This window comes from Setaria italica, chromosome VI (genome assembly GCF_000263155.2).
Source record: "Setaria italica strain Yugu1 chromosome VI, Setaria_italica_v2.0, whole genome shotgun sequence".
NCBI classification, from domain to species: domain Eukaryota; kingdom Viridiplantae; phylum Streptophyta; class Magnoliopsida; order Poales; family Poaceae; genus Setaria; species Setaria italica.
Window position 1 is genome coordinate 31,233,108 of NC_028455.1, and position 15,812 is coordinate 31,248,919.

Here is a 15,812-nt window from a genome sequence, read left to right on the forward strand (position 1 = left end):
CGAATGTTGGATGATATTCGAATGGCCTCATGTAACAATAACACACTAAGGGTGTGTTTGGTTGCATGCACCACATGATGCATGCATGGATGATCCTGGATGGGATGGTTCAACCAATTTACTTGTACCATATGGTTCACTCTAATTAGTAGAATAATGTATTAAGTAGGATGGCCTCATTCTAGATGAGTTGGTCCAATTCACCCAACCAAACAAAATGATCATTATTATTTTGAATCATTTCATACATGAATCAAATGATACAACCAACCAAACACACCCTAAGTTACCGCGTCACCTCTATTTACTCGGACACCCTATGCTGCAGAAGCTCCGGATATGATATTTCACTTCTAGCTAGAGGTTCTTGATTATCGATCTCAGATTCTCATGATGCTACCATCTTCCCTGGTCAAATCCATTAACCTTGTGATAGCAACTTCTCATCTTCCACTGCAGAGGCTTTAATCCCAAAGCGATATGCCATTCTTTCCAGCAGATCCGTCCTATCCGGTGGAGAAACCATGACATTCATTGTCCCCTTCCCTCTCCAGCAAACGATAGCAATTGTGGTGGGATCCTTCAAAATAGAATCTGCATTCTCATGCCCTGAAATATTTTTAAAAGCTACATTATTGTCGAGTCATTCTTTTAATCATTGCATAAAGCATAATGTTACCTTCAAGTAACACAACAACACAGCAACCGGGCATCATGGATGCAGCTTCCTCCCCAAATCTGGAGTCGACAAAATGAGCAAAGTTGATGGTTCTGTATTGTAATAGGCGGTGGAAATCCAGTGGAGATGCATATAATATCCGCGTGCTGATGTATGGGAGAAGTAGTGATAAACCCTCATAAGACAACCTATATGCACATGAACAGCCATCCTTTGATCTATGCCTTTCCTGAAAGAGAATAAATAAAGAGCATATACTTTTTGAGTAAATATGTATATTGTTCCAATGAAAATGTGAATGTTCCGGTAAAGAACATCAGGTTTTAGAGTATTTTATACTTACAAACATCTTTACGCCAAGCGAAGCAATCTTAAGCTGCTCACCAACTTCTTCATTCAGCTCCACGATTTCTTTAACTGATTTTGATATGTAATACATTCTCCTGGCATTATCAGTGCTTCTAGTCACCAGATGGCCTTCGAGTGGGAATGATTCCTTGATGCCAAAGAAGGATTTTATACTCTTTATCACCAGTTCATCTTTAAAAAATAACACAGGATCAACCCCTTTCCGCCTGCTCTGTTTTTGCAACTTCATTATGTCTCCTGATTCTTCTCGACCACTTTTTACATCATTGAAAACCATTTCAACTTCAGTTGAGTTCTTATCCTTTGAAGTTTGGTTGTCCCCGCTTAAATTCTGTCGCCTACCCAGCAGTTCAGCATCATCAACTTCAAGAACATTGTTCTGTTGACATGTCAAAATAGTTTCACATGGTCTTGTTTCTGGCTCAGGTTCTTTGTGAAGTTGCTTGATCCTGCCTTTCCCAAGTGTGTGCTGAACCTTAGTGCCCTGTATCTGACTGCCTGAATGAATGTGGAGCACATTCAAGCATATCAGTGGTAGTACTAATTATGCATATAGGCATATCAGCCTATATTTAAACTTCCATGAAAGGTATAGAATGGACTCATCGAGAAGAAACTGAGTTTGAGATTACCATTCAAGGGAGACAATTTATGAAGAACGGCGATGAAAAATGCCCCGCTGTTTTGGTCATGAGGAACAATCCTCATGCACCGATGCAGTGGAAATTTTGAATTCACAATGTTAGATGTGCAATCTAGATTCCTAGTGGGATCGGTAGAAACTCCATCCATATCATGATTAATGTTGCTTGTTTCTTCGATGTCGCAATTTCTTGAGAAGCTGCCCCTATTATCTGTATTTATTTCAACATAACCACATACAGCATGGCTTTCCTCAGTGATATTACTTGAAGGAAACATGCTCGGCAATACTACATTCTTCCTATCATGTGGAACATCATCATGAGTCTGAAACCAAGATCCTCGATCTTGTACCTGCAAGAGTCAGAAAAGGAACCGCTGGAATAACCAGAATAGGAAAACAAGAATCATGTTATAAAGAGAGAGAGTAGCAATTATCGCATTATTAACTTCAACCAATACACGTAAACCAAATAAAATGATATGTGACGTGAATTGGATCAAAATGCTTGTAGTAATGTCACATGCGTAAAAGAGGAACCAAAATAGATGGTATAGGCAGAATATATAGTGGCATAGGAAAAACATCTCTGGAATCATGAACAAAGGCATATAGAGTGGTGAAAAGTTATGAGTATCTATAAATCGAGAGAGCCTAAAAAGAAATGAGACACCTGCGCTGACATGCTTAATTTACTTCTTCATGTAAATTATTATTAGTAAACTTAAAATCATCCTATCACCAAACAAAAGCCATTGATCCAGTATGTTGCACTTGATAAGTGCCAGATCCGTGAATCCAGACACAGGGGGCATCAAAATTTAATTAAGAATGAACAACCTTATTGGATAAAACACATAAAACAGAAAGTAACCAAGAGAACAACCATGATATAGATATAAGCACACAAACCTTCCAAGTGCTAAGCCCAGGACGCCGGACCAATTCAGGCAGCTCACTAGAAACATCAAGTAGTTCAACAGACTTTCCATTTCTTCGAAGGAGCTTGATTATTAGATATATGAACAACATGCAAAAAGAATTTATGTTACAGAAGTGTAAAAAATGAATAGCAAACATAGCATCCTAAAGGAAAGCTAACTGTACATAGTTAAGTTTTGAAAACCACACCAGAGCAAATAAAATATGAACTATAAAACCATTTTCTGCTAAAGATCCAACTTCTCAAAGTGATCAGAATAAAAATTGTTTTGTACTCTACAGATCTTCAAAGTTCTGATGAAGCAGTTCAGATTGAGGCTTGCGCCTAAGCTGCCTCATAAACCCACTTGCATGAGCCTATATGACACACAAGTTCAATTTTCCCAGACATCTTTTAGGATTCTGTAAGCACCATAATTGCCTTATTATACCATGACACAATAAGACACCCAAAAATATATGTCAAAACTGCTCCAGAAGGCCTTCAACAGCGCAGAGATTCTGCTCATTTCTAGGCTGGAAGTCACAAGAAAATAACACCTTTGTGTTCAGCAGATAAAAGGCAAGAAGCTACAGTAGATAGTAGATACCTCAGCTATGACAGCTTCATTTTCAACAGGATTCATTGAACAGGTTGAATAGACCATCCTTCCACCCACTTTAAGTAATGCAATACCTGAAGCAATAAATAAATATTGATATTACAGGTGTTAATCTTACAGCTTCGGAATCATATGGAGTAATTGGATGGTTCATATGATAAACATTAACGGAGGAAATCCGCAGAAATTCATAAGCAGGACTGTTTAACAACCCATGGTATACTGAAACTACTTGATTCATAGGTGATTCAAAGGTACTAGCTCGATTAGAATGAAAAATAAAGACCACCCCAACAAATAAATATTAACAAATCCATACCACGCATAGCAATATTTACTTGCAGAAGATGAAGTTGGTTCCCCATGCCTGAGTTCCTGAATAACATAAACAGATTATGTATGACCTGAGGGTAAATATAGGGAAGCATAAAAGCAGCAGACAACAAAGAGTCAGGTCTTACCACTTCCTCCACATATCATGACCCTTGCGAATTGTCCCATCACCACTACAGGGAACATCACAAAGTACGCGGTCGAATTCTAACCTTTGTGATTTGCAGTTGTCCTTATAAGCTTCTGAATAATCCTTTGCAAGAGAACAATTGGGAAAGTTTTGTGCTTCATGGTTTGTTACTATTAGGTTGGCAGTACACATTCTCTTTGTATTATGGATAAGGAGGTCGCATCTTTGCACATTGAGATCGTTGGCCATCACCTAATCAGTATTACAAAAGGGTAATATATAACTAAGGTATTCATTTATCGTAAGTCTGGAAATTATAACACAAATAGTTCTACTAGCTACATGTAACAACTAATACCACCAATAAATTGTGAATAAGGTTTCATTTCAAAAAAAAAGCCAGACTTATAAGAAGAATAGTTTTAGTGACACATGTAATTGAAGGAGAAATGTACCAACGCTCCTGGAAGTAGCCCTGGTTCTTTTGATTGGTGAATCATTTCAAGTAACTGAAAAGTTTTAGAGCCTGGAGCAGCACACACTGCACAAGGTAGGCAAATAAATGTGAGGTTATACTATTGGAGATTTCTAATCCAATCAAAACAAAAGAAGACCTATTGGCATCTTGAAATAGTCAGTCAGCTTATATAGGAAGCACAGGATATTTAAGATAACAGAGAAGAATAACACAGGGACATACTATCAAGAATATGGTGATCAGGTTGTACATTCAGAAACAATGGTGGAACCTGCAGAAATAAATTTCAATTATTGAAACAAGGCTTAATCTAAGAGAGTCGGGAAAGAAAACTAAGGTACGAGATAAATGTGGTGAAAAAAGTTCATTAGCAAATTGGTACAAGATGCCCACCATGCTAACAGCCTCTTGCCTAGTTATGTTACCAACCTCACTCTCATGCTTTAGAAACTCATGAAAACTGGAATGCACAAAATACTGAATCAATAAAGTAGATTAATCAAGAGCACAACAGGGTAGCAACAGCAATTAATTGTTGAGGATAGTTTGAAAGTGAAAAAAGGTAGGCATTGCAAATTTCACTGATGCAACTGAGCCCCTAACTTACACATTTCAGTAAGAAGCCTTGCTTATCATAGTGGCTAATTGTTAGAGATTGTATAGCTGATTTATGCTTTCCATGTATACTTGATTGTATTCCTTGTATACCAAGCCATATTGGCTATATATATAAAAGGTCACCCCCCTCATTAGGGTGTGTGGTGTTTCCTCAAATCCTATCCATTATCTGTAATAAAGGGACTCATACCTTATGTCATTCATGTCAGTTAGGCAAACATGTGCGGTTACCTTTTTCTTCATCTAGTTCACGCAGTAATACTCCCTTTGAACTAGTGCATTGCGATGTTTGGACTTCTCCAGTTACTAGCATATCTGGTTGCCGTTACTACCTAGTTACTCTAGATGACTACTTGCATTTTGCTAGACCTTTCCTATGGTTCACAAATCTGAGGTTCCCACACACATTGTTAATTTCTGTGCCTACGCTCAAACACAATTTAGCCTACCCATTCGGAGCATCCAAGCGGACAACGGTACCGAGTTGTCAACAAGACCCTCGTGTCCTTCTTGACCTCTCCGGGTGTCCATTTGCGCCTATCGTGTCCCTACACCTCTCCACAAAATGGGAAAGCTGAACGTGTCCTCCGCACTCTAAACAATGTGACCCGTACCCTGCTGATCCACTCCTATATGGCCGCCACCTACTGGGCTGAGGCCCTAGCTACTGCTACCTACCTCCAACAGACGACCATGCTCTGCCATCCAAAATGACAATCCCTTCCGACTCCTCTATACACAGCCCCCTGAGTACTCACACATGCGTGTTTTCGGATGTTTATGTTATCCTAACACCTCCGCCACGGCACGCCACAAACTTGCCCCTCGCTCCACCGCATGCGTTTTTCTGGGTTACCCATCCTCTCACAAGGGCTACTGCTGCCTCGACTTGTCCACCCGCCGAGTCATTATTTCCCAGCACGTTGTCTTTGACGAGTCCTCTTTTCCTTTTTCCTCCCACCCTACCCCTCTGTCCTAGCTCGACTTCCTCCTGTCGACCCCCTCTAGGCTTCCCGCTGCTACTGCTACGGTCGCTTCGTCCACGGACGTTGAGCAACCACGGCCATCACCCGCTCTTTTGCAAGATGTTTCTGACGACGACCCGACCATCCTGGTGCGTGGCCTGGTCTTGCGCCCGGCGCCCCTAGCCGCGCCGTTCCCATCCAGACCAGGCAGGTCTGTGACCGGGCACGGCATCCCTCCACTCCGGGGTCCTCCACACCTCCCAGTGGCGTGGCCTCTCCCCACGGAGGGTTTGCTCCCTCACCAGGGGTGCCCCTGCCGGTGCTCCTACCTCTACAGCACGACTTCCACCTCGTCTACGACCGTCGCCCACACCAGGCAGCTCCTGCTCCTCCGCCTGTGCCCCAACAGGCGCCCGTTCCTCCTCCAACGCCTGTTCCAGCACCGGCGCCTGCTCCTCCTCTTGCGCCACACTGCCCGGTCACCCGCTCTGCAACTAGGACCATCCAACGGGTGCAGTACAGGAACCTCACCGCCACAACCTCCTCAACATCGCCATCGCCGCTCCCGGCAAACTACCACAGCGGGTTGGCCGATGCCAACTGGCATGCGGCCATGGCCAATGAGTACCAGGCTCTCATCGACAACGACACTTGGCGTCTCGTTGCGTGGCCACCTGGCGCCAATGTTGTGATGGGCAAGTGGATCTTTAAGCATAAGTTCCACTCCGACGGCTCTCTTGCCCGCCACAAGGCGCGTTGGGTGGTCCGCGGCTTTTCTCAGCGCCACGGCATCGACTACGACGAGACGTTCAGCCCGGTTGTCAAACCGACGACGATACAGACAGTCCTCAGCATCGCCACCTCCTGTGCCTGGCCGATCCATCAGCTGGACATGAAGAACGCCTTTCTTCACAGCCATCTCGAGGAGACCATCTACTGCCAGCAACCTCCAGGCTTCGTCGTCCCCGCCGCTCCTGATCACGTCTATCTGTTGCAGAAGTCCCTGTATGGCCTCAAGCAGGCCCCACGAGCGTCGTACCAGCGGTTCACCTCCTTCATCCGCCAGCTTGGATTTGTCGCCTCCACCTCCAACACTTAAACAAAGAGGTACGAGTGTTGCCTAGTTGCTGTTGTACATCGACGACATCATCCTCACCGCCTTGTCATCGACACTCCTTCAGCGCGTCATGGCCCGTCTCCACTCCGAGTTCGCCATGACGGACCTCAGCAACCTCCACCACTTCCTCAGCATCTCCATCACGCGCTCCGCCGACAGCCTGTTCTATCTCAGCGACAGTACGCCCTGGACCTCCTCCAGTGCGCTGGCATGGCTGAGTGTCACTCTACAGCGACTCCTATTGACACTCATGCCAAGCTCTCGGCGACCGACGGCGCCAAGCTCAAGGATGGTTCTGAGTACAAGAGTCTTGCAGGGGCTCTTCAGTACCTCACCCTGACTCGACCTGACCTGGCGTACACGGTCCAGCAGGTGTCTCTTCATGCATGATCCGCGCGAGCCCTATCTCGCGTTGATCAAGCGCATCCTGCACTACGTGAAGGGAACCCTCTGCTCCGAGCTCCACATCGGCACAGGCCCTGTCCAGTCCCTGACCGCTTATTCCGATGCGGACTGGGCTGGCTGCCTGGACTCTCGGTGCTCCACCTCCGGTTTCCGCGTCTACCTCGGCAACAATCTGGTTTCTTGGTCCTCCAAGCGCCAGACCACCATGTCCAAGTCTAGCACTGAGGCTGAGTACCGGGTTGTGGCTCATGTTGTTGTCGAGTGCTGCTGGCTTCGCCAACTTCTTCAGGAGCTCCACGTCCCTCTCACCTCGGCCACAGTTGTCTACTGCGACAACGTGAGCGCTGTCTACATGACAGCCAACCCGATCCATCATCGGCGCACGAAGCACATTGAGATTGAAATTCACTTCGTCCGCGAGAAGGTTGCATTGGGACAGGTCCGAGTCCTCCATGTCCCGAACTCTCATCAGTTCACGGACATCATGACGAAAGGCTTACCAGTTCAGCTGATCACTGATTTTAGGTCCAGTCTTTGCGTCCGCGATCCTCCCGCTGCGACTGCGGGTGGGTATTAGAGATTGTATAGCTGATTTATGCTTTCCATGTATACTTGATTGTATTCCTTGTATACCAAGCCATATTGGCTATATATATAAAAGGCCAGCCCCCCCCCCCCTCATTAGGGTGTGTGGTGTTTCCCCAAATCCTATCTCTCTACACTAATTAGTAATTACCAGCCTTGTGGTCAAAAATTGTGTTCACTCTGTTGAACAACTTCCACCTATCACTATCAAAGCTCGTTAAGAGATATCAACGTCAAAATGCAACACTGATGCACTATGAGTTTGGAGATTGAAAGGACAAGATGAAAAATATGGCAGGTTCAGATACCAACAAATGATATGAGTTGAAATTGCCAGCTTTGCCTAAACAACTTAAGCTTTTGAGGAAACTGGTTGGTCAAAAAACCCAATACTATATAACACAATGTTTCTAAATTTTTAATATTTAATTGTGGAACAGATATTTCCTAGGTTACCCTGATACTCCACCGATCTGGTGTGCTGATATCCGATACTTATTGGATATCCCAATACTTCTGACACAATACAACTCAGTTTGAAGCCAACTTCAAGCCCATTTCAGACATCTCCACCCCAACCCCAAATCCCCACCACATATTTACTGATGAAAAGGCAAGAATGTGTCGTGCTTACATTACATAGACTAAGCAAGATTCATGTCATGGCAAGATTTAAACATCATGCTGCAATTGATTACCTCTCGAGTGCCAGATTTTTCCTCAGTTCTTTCCGAGAGAAATTCAGATGCCATGCAAGATTGCCTGGATACCAAGGCAAGGGCCTGATAGCATCTTCTCCATACTCATTGCTAACCTTTGCAATGAATTACAGTACATTAGAAAATGTCAAGGACTGGGGAAGGTGAAATTCATAGATGATGGAGAAAAGCCAACCTCACTCTCCAAAGATTGCCTAAAGTCATTTTCCAACTTTGAGCAGATATCTTTATAGAACTGGCAACTGAAAAGGAAAGTTAAAGTGTAAACCTTCAGCTTACATGGTAAGCAATAGTAGAAGATGAACTAATGTATTCGTGTATCAAATATGCAAAACAAAAACTAAATTTAGTCTTTGTGAGAACAGCAGGATATTTCCTAATAAAATAAAATGTGGAGTTACACAAACCAAGGACTCGAATAATTTAATCAACAGCTCAGTGGCGAATCCTGATTTCACTTCAGAGTAACAAGCATTACCTGGCGTTGATCCTAAAAGTTGCTGGTAATGGTTTCCGTAAGAAACTCATGAACACATCCCACTCCTCCTTGCGGACAATTTGCTGAACCTGCCCAACCAATTACCCAAACATGCAAGTGCAATCGCACACACATCCAGATGAACAAGATCCTGAAACCAAGTCCTTTTCTACACAGCATCATGACTAAATTTGAAGATTAAACTCGCAAGAGTAAATAGTGGTAATCAATTAACCATATTCCCTAGAATTTTGAATGGCTACATAGCTTCCTGTAATTTTCTTTTTTCTGTCTTGTAAACTCAATATATAACCAGTAGGGGTAAAACCCCTCCTGTTACATAAAAAAAATCAATTAACCATAGATCTAAGATACAGAATGTTTGTTCATTACATGAACACACTTGTCATTACTGCAGCAACAAATCATTTCAATCTCAACAAGCGGCCACTCAGAAACTGCAGCCTGATTCACTTCAAATCGCACCAATGCGATAGATAAGAAGGAAGCCATGTGAAATAAAAAAAGATAACACACCTTATAGTACTCCTCGAAGGCAGCGTTCTCGAGTGCTGGTGGCTGCCACAAGGGATTGACCTCACCGCCGGTAGCGGCGGCGGCGGCAGGAGGAGAGATCCGGGGACTCTGCCTCCAGAGGCTCTCGAGCGCCTGCGTGAAGTGGCGGCCCTGCGTGCGGCCGCACTTCCTTTCGCTTCCCCCGACGCATCGCCTCCGCTGGCCGCCGGCGACGATGCGGTGGTGGAGCGAGACGGGGGACCTCGCGGCTAACATGCCAGCATTTCGTGTTCGTGGGGTTTGGGGGTGAGGTGGGTAGTTTGGGGACTCTCGGGTTTAGCCGTTTGAAGGCTGTCGCTCAGCTATCCGGATAATGCAGTTGATCGAGGAGATACTATTCCTGAAAGTGGAAGATGCACAATTCCTAGTACAACCTTTGGTTTGGAATTTATCAAGCTGTTTGCTCTTTGCTGGAAGTGGAAGGAGTGGCACGATAATGGAGGATCTTATCGTAATTTCAAAATCTAAGCATGTTTGGAATATTATCATATGACAAAAAAATCATAGGATGATCCCAAATGGTTATTCTCCAAAAACTAAGGATGATCCCATCATAAATCTTTGTTTTCAACATAATTTGATTCATCAAACCAAACACTTCTACCTAAATCGTCTTTGAGGTACCACATGCCTTTTTCCACCTAATAGGGCATGAATGCATTGAACCCTAAGACACAAGATGATTTCGATTTTGTGACCTCTCCATGTTTGTCAAACAACCATCCATACCTGATATCGTACTTGTTAGCACAATGTATCCTCAGAATAAAAAATGGTAATGTCATAGGTACCTATCATAATAGCAAGGGAAAGGATATTGAAATTTTGTCAAACATGTCACCTGTCCTACACAGCCGATGATATAGTCCTGCAGAGATCACACTGGCCCTCAAAAGAATAACTGTGAAACTGCAGAGTGGACGACCTATTAGAACAACAAAAGAGCAATTAGTTCCTCATAATTAATAAACAGTATATGCGAATGTTGATATAAACGGTAACAGCATAACATGGATATGTACTTCTCAGAAACACCTATATGCAATTCACCAAAATTTGCCAATGTAGATATGTACAGTAACATCACATAGGCTAGTGGCTACAACAACCATTAATAAGGATATAACATGTTACCAGCATTGTTTCTCAAAGTACACTGGAATTCATCAAGAAACTAAAAGTGAGACAACAAAGATGAAGGCACAATATTGAAACGCAATGACAGTTTCAGTTAGAGATCACCTTCTCACTCTCATAGCATCCTCGTCGCTCCAATTGCCAAGACAACCAGGAAACCCGACCATAACTATGTTGATGCTTCAGCCAATTTCCAGGGGCCGTGTCCATCTCCATCAACTTGTTATGGTTCTGTCTGCTTGTTGCCCTCGAACCAGCTTATAAAGTCAATGGCATCAGGCACAACGAGGTGCGAGGAGCCTGTTGCCGTACTCACTGGACACGACGGGGAGTTAAGCTGCGAGGCTATCTGGCTATGGGGTCATCCTTGCAGATGTGCAGGAATCCACAGCGTTAGGACAACCATCTGTCCACGTAGCTAGTGTAGAAGTCTTTTTTTTAATAGCCTCGCTTACCACCAGAGTACAAGTGGTATTTGAATTTACACATAGACACACTCCGCACACACACTCACACCCCTATGCGCAAGTTAAAACCTACATCCTACACTCACACTGACGTGCCTGCCTTGAAGAGAGATGGTCTCGGACACTAGTTCCCAACACGTCTTGAGGCTGCAACGGTTCAGAAAAAATTCTAAAAAATTCTCTCGAAATTCGCTTCCAGAGGGATTCGAACTTGGAACTTCCTACTGAGGCCGGTGCTACTTGGGTTTCCGGTGACCGACCGGTCCGAGGTCCGTTCGCATAGCTAGCTAGTGTAAGAAGTCGGCGGGGCCGATGTCGCCCACGTCGATGGGCACCTGGCCGATGGCATGCGGGGTGTTGACGAATATCTTGTCGAGGCCCTCCTCTAGGCAGATCGACGACTGGCATGGAGATGATGTGGTTGACGACGGCGAATCGGGCGCTGCGGCCCCCAGCCTTGGCGAGGGCACAGAACTTGGTGACAACATGAGCCTGGGAGGCAACGGGGAAGGGGAGTGGCACCTCTGCAATAGCTCCCTGCTGCCGCTCGCCACCAACACACCGCCGCTACCGATGCTGCGACGCCACCACCGATTACCCCCGCCGAAGCACGTGCACACGGAGCGGGGTTGTGGTCCGGGCGCTTGGCGGCCGAGACTCGCAGTGCCTCCGCGTGGGCTCCCGCCTGCCACTCACCGGTGGCGCACGGCGCCGCTCGCCTGGTGATAGGCCCAGGGCGCCGGGCCAGGGTGCCGAGTTCGCCGGTGATCAAAGCGAGGCTGGTGTCGGTGCCGATCCATCTTGATCGATTGATCTGTGCCAGGCCTCGATGTCCATCTACCATGGAACTGCCCTCGGTGGCGTGGTAACTTCCCTCTGGTCTCCAGCACCAATTCAACCACACAAAAGAGATGGTTTTTGAAGCCGTGATCGATGGTTCATCGCCAGAAGAGGAATTGAGCGAGATTCTAGCGCGGGATTGCTGTGCGTGTGGAAGGAAAGGGCGACTGCTAGGACGAAGAGCTTCCAAAACCAGGGATGTGAATCACGGCAGGCGCGCGACACGGCTGGTAAGCGCCTAGCCGCGGCGCAAAAAAACACCGAGAATTGGCAGAAACATTTTAGAATCATCTTCATCTATCTCCCTTCTATCTACCCCTCCTCTACCTGTGCAGTGGGCCTTATGTGAGGGGTATGGGTGGCTGATTCTGGGTGAGAATTGGTCTCAATTTCAACTTCAATTTCAACTTCAGCAAGTGCATAAACCAACTAGATAGATTCAGTGCATAGTGCAATTTTCGAGGGGGAAATTTAGAATTACTGCTTTATGAGTAGAACGGTTGAAGGTAACTTGCATCTTATTTATATGACAATGGAAATCAAAAGTTTATCTTGTTTACCAGTACATGACACAAAATTTGACAAAGCAACTAAAAGAAAACTGGAGGAGTGGTCCTTGACAATGATTATCACAGTTTACAGCCCCAATGATGGAATGGAACCCAGCTGGTTCCCGTTCAAATTCCATGAGGCAATCCTCCTTTTCCTCAAGCGCTCAGCGATGATGAATGCCATCTCCAGCGATTGCGAGGCGTTGAGCCTTGGGTCGCAGTGTGTGTGGTAGCGTGAGGTCAGATCATCAAATGTCACTGTCCGTGATCCACCAATGCACTCTGTCACATTCTGTCCGGTCATCTCCAGATGCACGCCTCCTGGATAGCTCCCTTCTTGTTCGTGAACATCAAAGAATGCACGCACCTCAGCCTGGTTTGAACAAAGTAGCGATCAGAGTCAGTTCATTTATTGATTCTGCAGTATGGCATCGGACACGTAGAATTCATTCAGTACTTCTACCAAGCACTGAGAGTGACTATGAGCTCAACCTTTTGTCCTAATCTTTGGCTGCTAACTGATAAGGATGGTAAAATGGACAATTGAAGAACCAAACCACTTCATCCAACCAATTTGTCAGCATAGTGGGGCTTGAATATTCAAAGGTCCATGAAAGAAGAATAGATAAAGACAAAGTTATCTATCAATCACTTTCAACTTTTTTCAAGCACTTATCATTTCAATAGGATATATGGATAGAGCCATGGAATTATTGTACTATTTACTCTAGAGACCGGAACAATTAGTATGGTCAAGCTATATTGCATGTCCCCACAAAGAGATAATGGACTACTCACTATTCACTCAACAGAATACAGAGAGGTGGTATAATTGAGCAATTATCCCATTAAATAGAATTGCAGACCTGATATTGAAATAGGATTGCAAGCAAAGAGAAGCCTATTGCAAGCAAAGAGAAGTACCAAAATTCTGTCGAAGGAGCGGGTTTTGAGTCCACAAGGGGCCTTCATGGTGTTCCCATGCATTGGGTCAGTGACCCATGTTACTATCTGGCCAGCCCCACGGACAGCACGTATCAGGTGAGGAAGTTTCACCCTCATGTTTTCAGGTCCCATTCTTGTGATGATGGTTATTCTCCCTGCCCTGTTTTCAGGATTCAAGATATCAATCAACCGCACAAGTTCTGCTGGGTCCATCTTGTCACTGACCTGTATTTCATCAGAAGTTGGGGTGAAATGTATTTCAGATAATGCTTTGAATTTTTTGCTTTTCAAATGCAGCATTCAAACAGGAGTTGCCGAGTGATTATTGGGCATTATATTACCTTGATACCAAGAGGGTTGGCAATGCCCCGAAGAAACTCCACATGGGCACCATCAAGTTGACGAGTACGCTCTCCAACCCATAGGAAGTGGGCAGAGCAGTCATAATAGAGGCCTGTGGTGGAGTCTTCACGAGTAAGCGCCTGCTCGTAAGGAAGAAGAAGGCACTCATGCGACGTCCAGAATTCTGTTGTTGTCATTATAGGGTGATCTAAAGTGAGTCCAGCAGCTGACATGAATCCCAAAGCCTCGTCAACTCGGTGGGCCAACTCCATGTACCTATTGAGCATTGTACAGAAGTAAACTAAGAATTGGCAGAATTGAATAACATGGAGTGTTAAGTGTGTTGCAGTCACTTCAAGCAAATCAAAAGATCCCTAAATTCAGCAAACATTTCCATTTTTTGTGTAAATAAATTGCCAATAACTCAGACCATCAAATGAACTAAAAAATGCTGATATCTTTGCATGAATTGTGGTTATAATTAAATATAATTGCATGAATCAACGGGAATGGAGGCTAATCATCGTCAATTCGAGGTAACCCACCTATCGCCCTGTTCACAATTCTGGGTGAAGTCAAGGTTCCACTGTGTTACCCTCTGCATTGCAGCATAACCTCCAGTAGCGAATGCCCGCAACAAATTCAGTGTAGCAGCAGATTGTGAGTACGCCCTTATCAGGCGGTGTGGATCTGGCAATCTTGACTTCTCATCGAATGTGTCCCCATTTATATTGTCCCCTCTATAGCTTGGCAGCTTCACTCCATCCCGTTCCTCAATACCATCTGATCTTGGCTTTGCAAACTGGCCTGCCATTCTTCCCACCTAAACATCCATGCATACAGTAAATAACACAATTATATGGAGCACAATTTAGGAATACATCCAACACTGTTCCTTGTCCAACTATGTTCCTCATATCAACAACAAAATCCATACCAAACATTTGAAAAATATTGTTCTATTTAAATTTAACAGATATATCATAGGAAACCGTCCTTCCATCAATCCTAACCCCTATTTTTCTGACAAACATATAACTACTCAGAAAATACGTCATACTTCCGACTAGAAAAAAAATTAGGATTGAATTTAAACTTAGAATCTCATGTGTCTAAATAATTCAATAAAAAACAGAAACAATTTGTGGCGATTATATACCTTGACGATAGGCATCTGTCCTCCGAACATGAGCACGACGGACATTTGCAGAAGGACCCGGAAGGTATCCCTGATGTTGTTGGCGTTGAACTCCTTGAAGCTCTCGGCGCAGTCGCCGCCCTGGAGGAGGAACGCCCGGCCCACGGCCGCCTCCGCGAGCCGCTCCTCGAGGGTGCGCGCCTCCCCGGCGAAGACGATGGGCGGGAACGCCTCCACCGTCCGCAGCACCTCATCCAGCTCCGCCTTGTCCGGGTACTCCGGCTGCTGTTGCGCCGGGCGTTCCCGCCAGCTCCCCACCGACCACCGGCTCGGGGGCCGAGGCGCCGCCCGCACGGCGCGGGCGCGGAGGAGCGCCCCGCGGGAGCGCGGCCGCCCCGGCGAGGGGAGGGCCGGGTTGGGCAGCAGCGCGGGGGTTGATGGCGCGAGTGGCATTTTGGGGAATAGGGCGGTAGGGTTTTTCGGCTGCGGATGGGGGTACGGTGGAAATGGGTGCTAGAGGAAGGTTCTCGCGGGAGCGGGAGGTGGGGGTTGAAGTACGCGCGATGCGTGTCCCGGTGCCATTTTCCGCTTGGGGATATCCAGTCGGCACAGTCGTATGGAATACGAAAGGTTTTTGTAGCACTTTTGCCTATTCGGTACCGTGGTCCATTCAACAGTAATGTATATCCTCATCCTGTTCCTGAGGATATATGATGAATAACTGAGGATTGTTGGTCCTGATTTCGATCGATC

General features: G+C 45.4%; 2 protein-coding genes across 5 annotated transcripts; both read right to left on the bottom strand.

Moving 5' to 3' along the window:
• Nucleotides 1-185: 185 nt before the first annotated feature.
• LOC101760456 (tRNA (cytosine(34)-C(5))-methyltransferase) lies at nt 186-9,979 on the bottom strand. Of its 4 annotated transcripts, none has more exons than XM_022827880.1 (15): nt 9,601-9,979; nt 9,064-9,152; nt 8,761-8,827; nt 8,565-8,680; nt 4,570-4,636; nt 4,399-4,447; nt 4,154-4,239; nt 3,697-3,950; nt 3,555-3,610; nt 3,224-3,309; nt 2,604-2,696; nt 1,681-2,044; nt 1,023-1,546; nt 680-908; nt 186-627 (listed from the first exon to the last, which is right to left on the bottom strand). In XM_022827880.1, exons 1-15 carry the CDS (start codon nt 9,853-9,855, stop codon nt 422-424), a joined length of 2,541 nt encoding a protein of 846 aa, XP_022683615.1. In that variant the 5' UTR covers nt 9,856-9,979; the 3' UTR covers nt 186-421. The 4 variants fall into 4 exon arrangements, with proteins under 4 accessions (XP_022683615.1, XP_004973738.1, XP_022683617.1 ...); XM_004973681.3 differs by having other exon boundaries at nt 186-609; nt 9,601-9,972; XM_022827882.1 differs by having other exon boundaries at nt 8,565-8,675; nt 9,601-9,618.
• Nucleotides 9,980-12,583: 2,604 nt separating this feature from the next.
• Nucleotides 12,584-15,611, bottom strand: LOC101761273 (phospho-2-dehydro-3-deoxyheptonate aldolase 1, chloroplastic). The gene is made up of 5 exons (XM_004973683.1): nt 15,081-15,611; nt 14,467-14,744; nt 13,921-14,197; nt 13,559-13,804; nt 12,584-13,007 (listed from the first exon to the last, which is right to left on the bottom strand). The coding sequence occupies exons 1-5, from the start codon at nt 15,510-15,512 to the stop codon at nt 12,720-12,722; spliced, it is 1,521 nt and encodes a 506-aa protein (XP_004973740.1). The 5' UTR covers nt 15,513-15,611; the 3' UTR covers nt 12,584-12,719.
• Nucleotides 15,612-15,812: the final 201 nt, after the last annotated feature.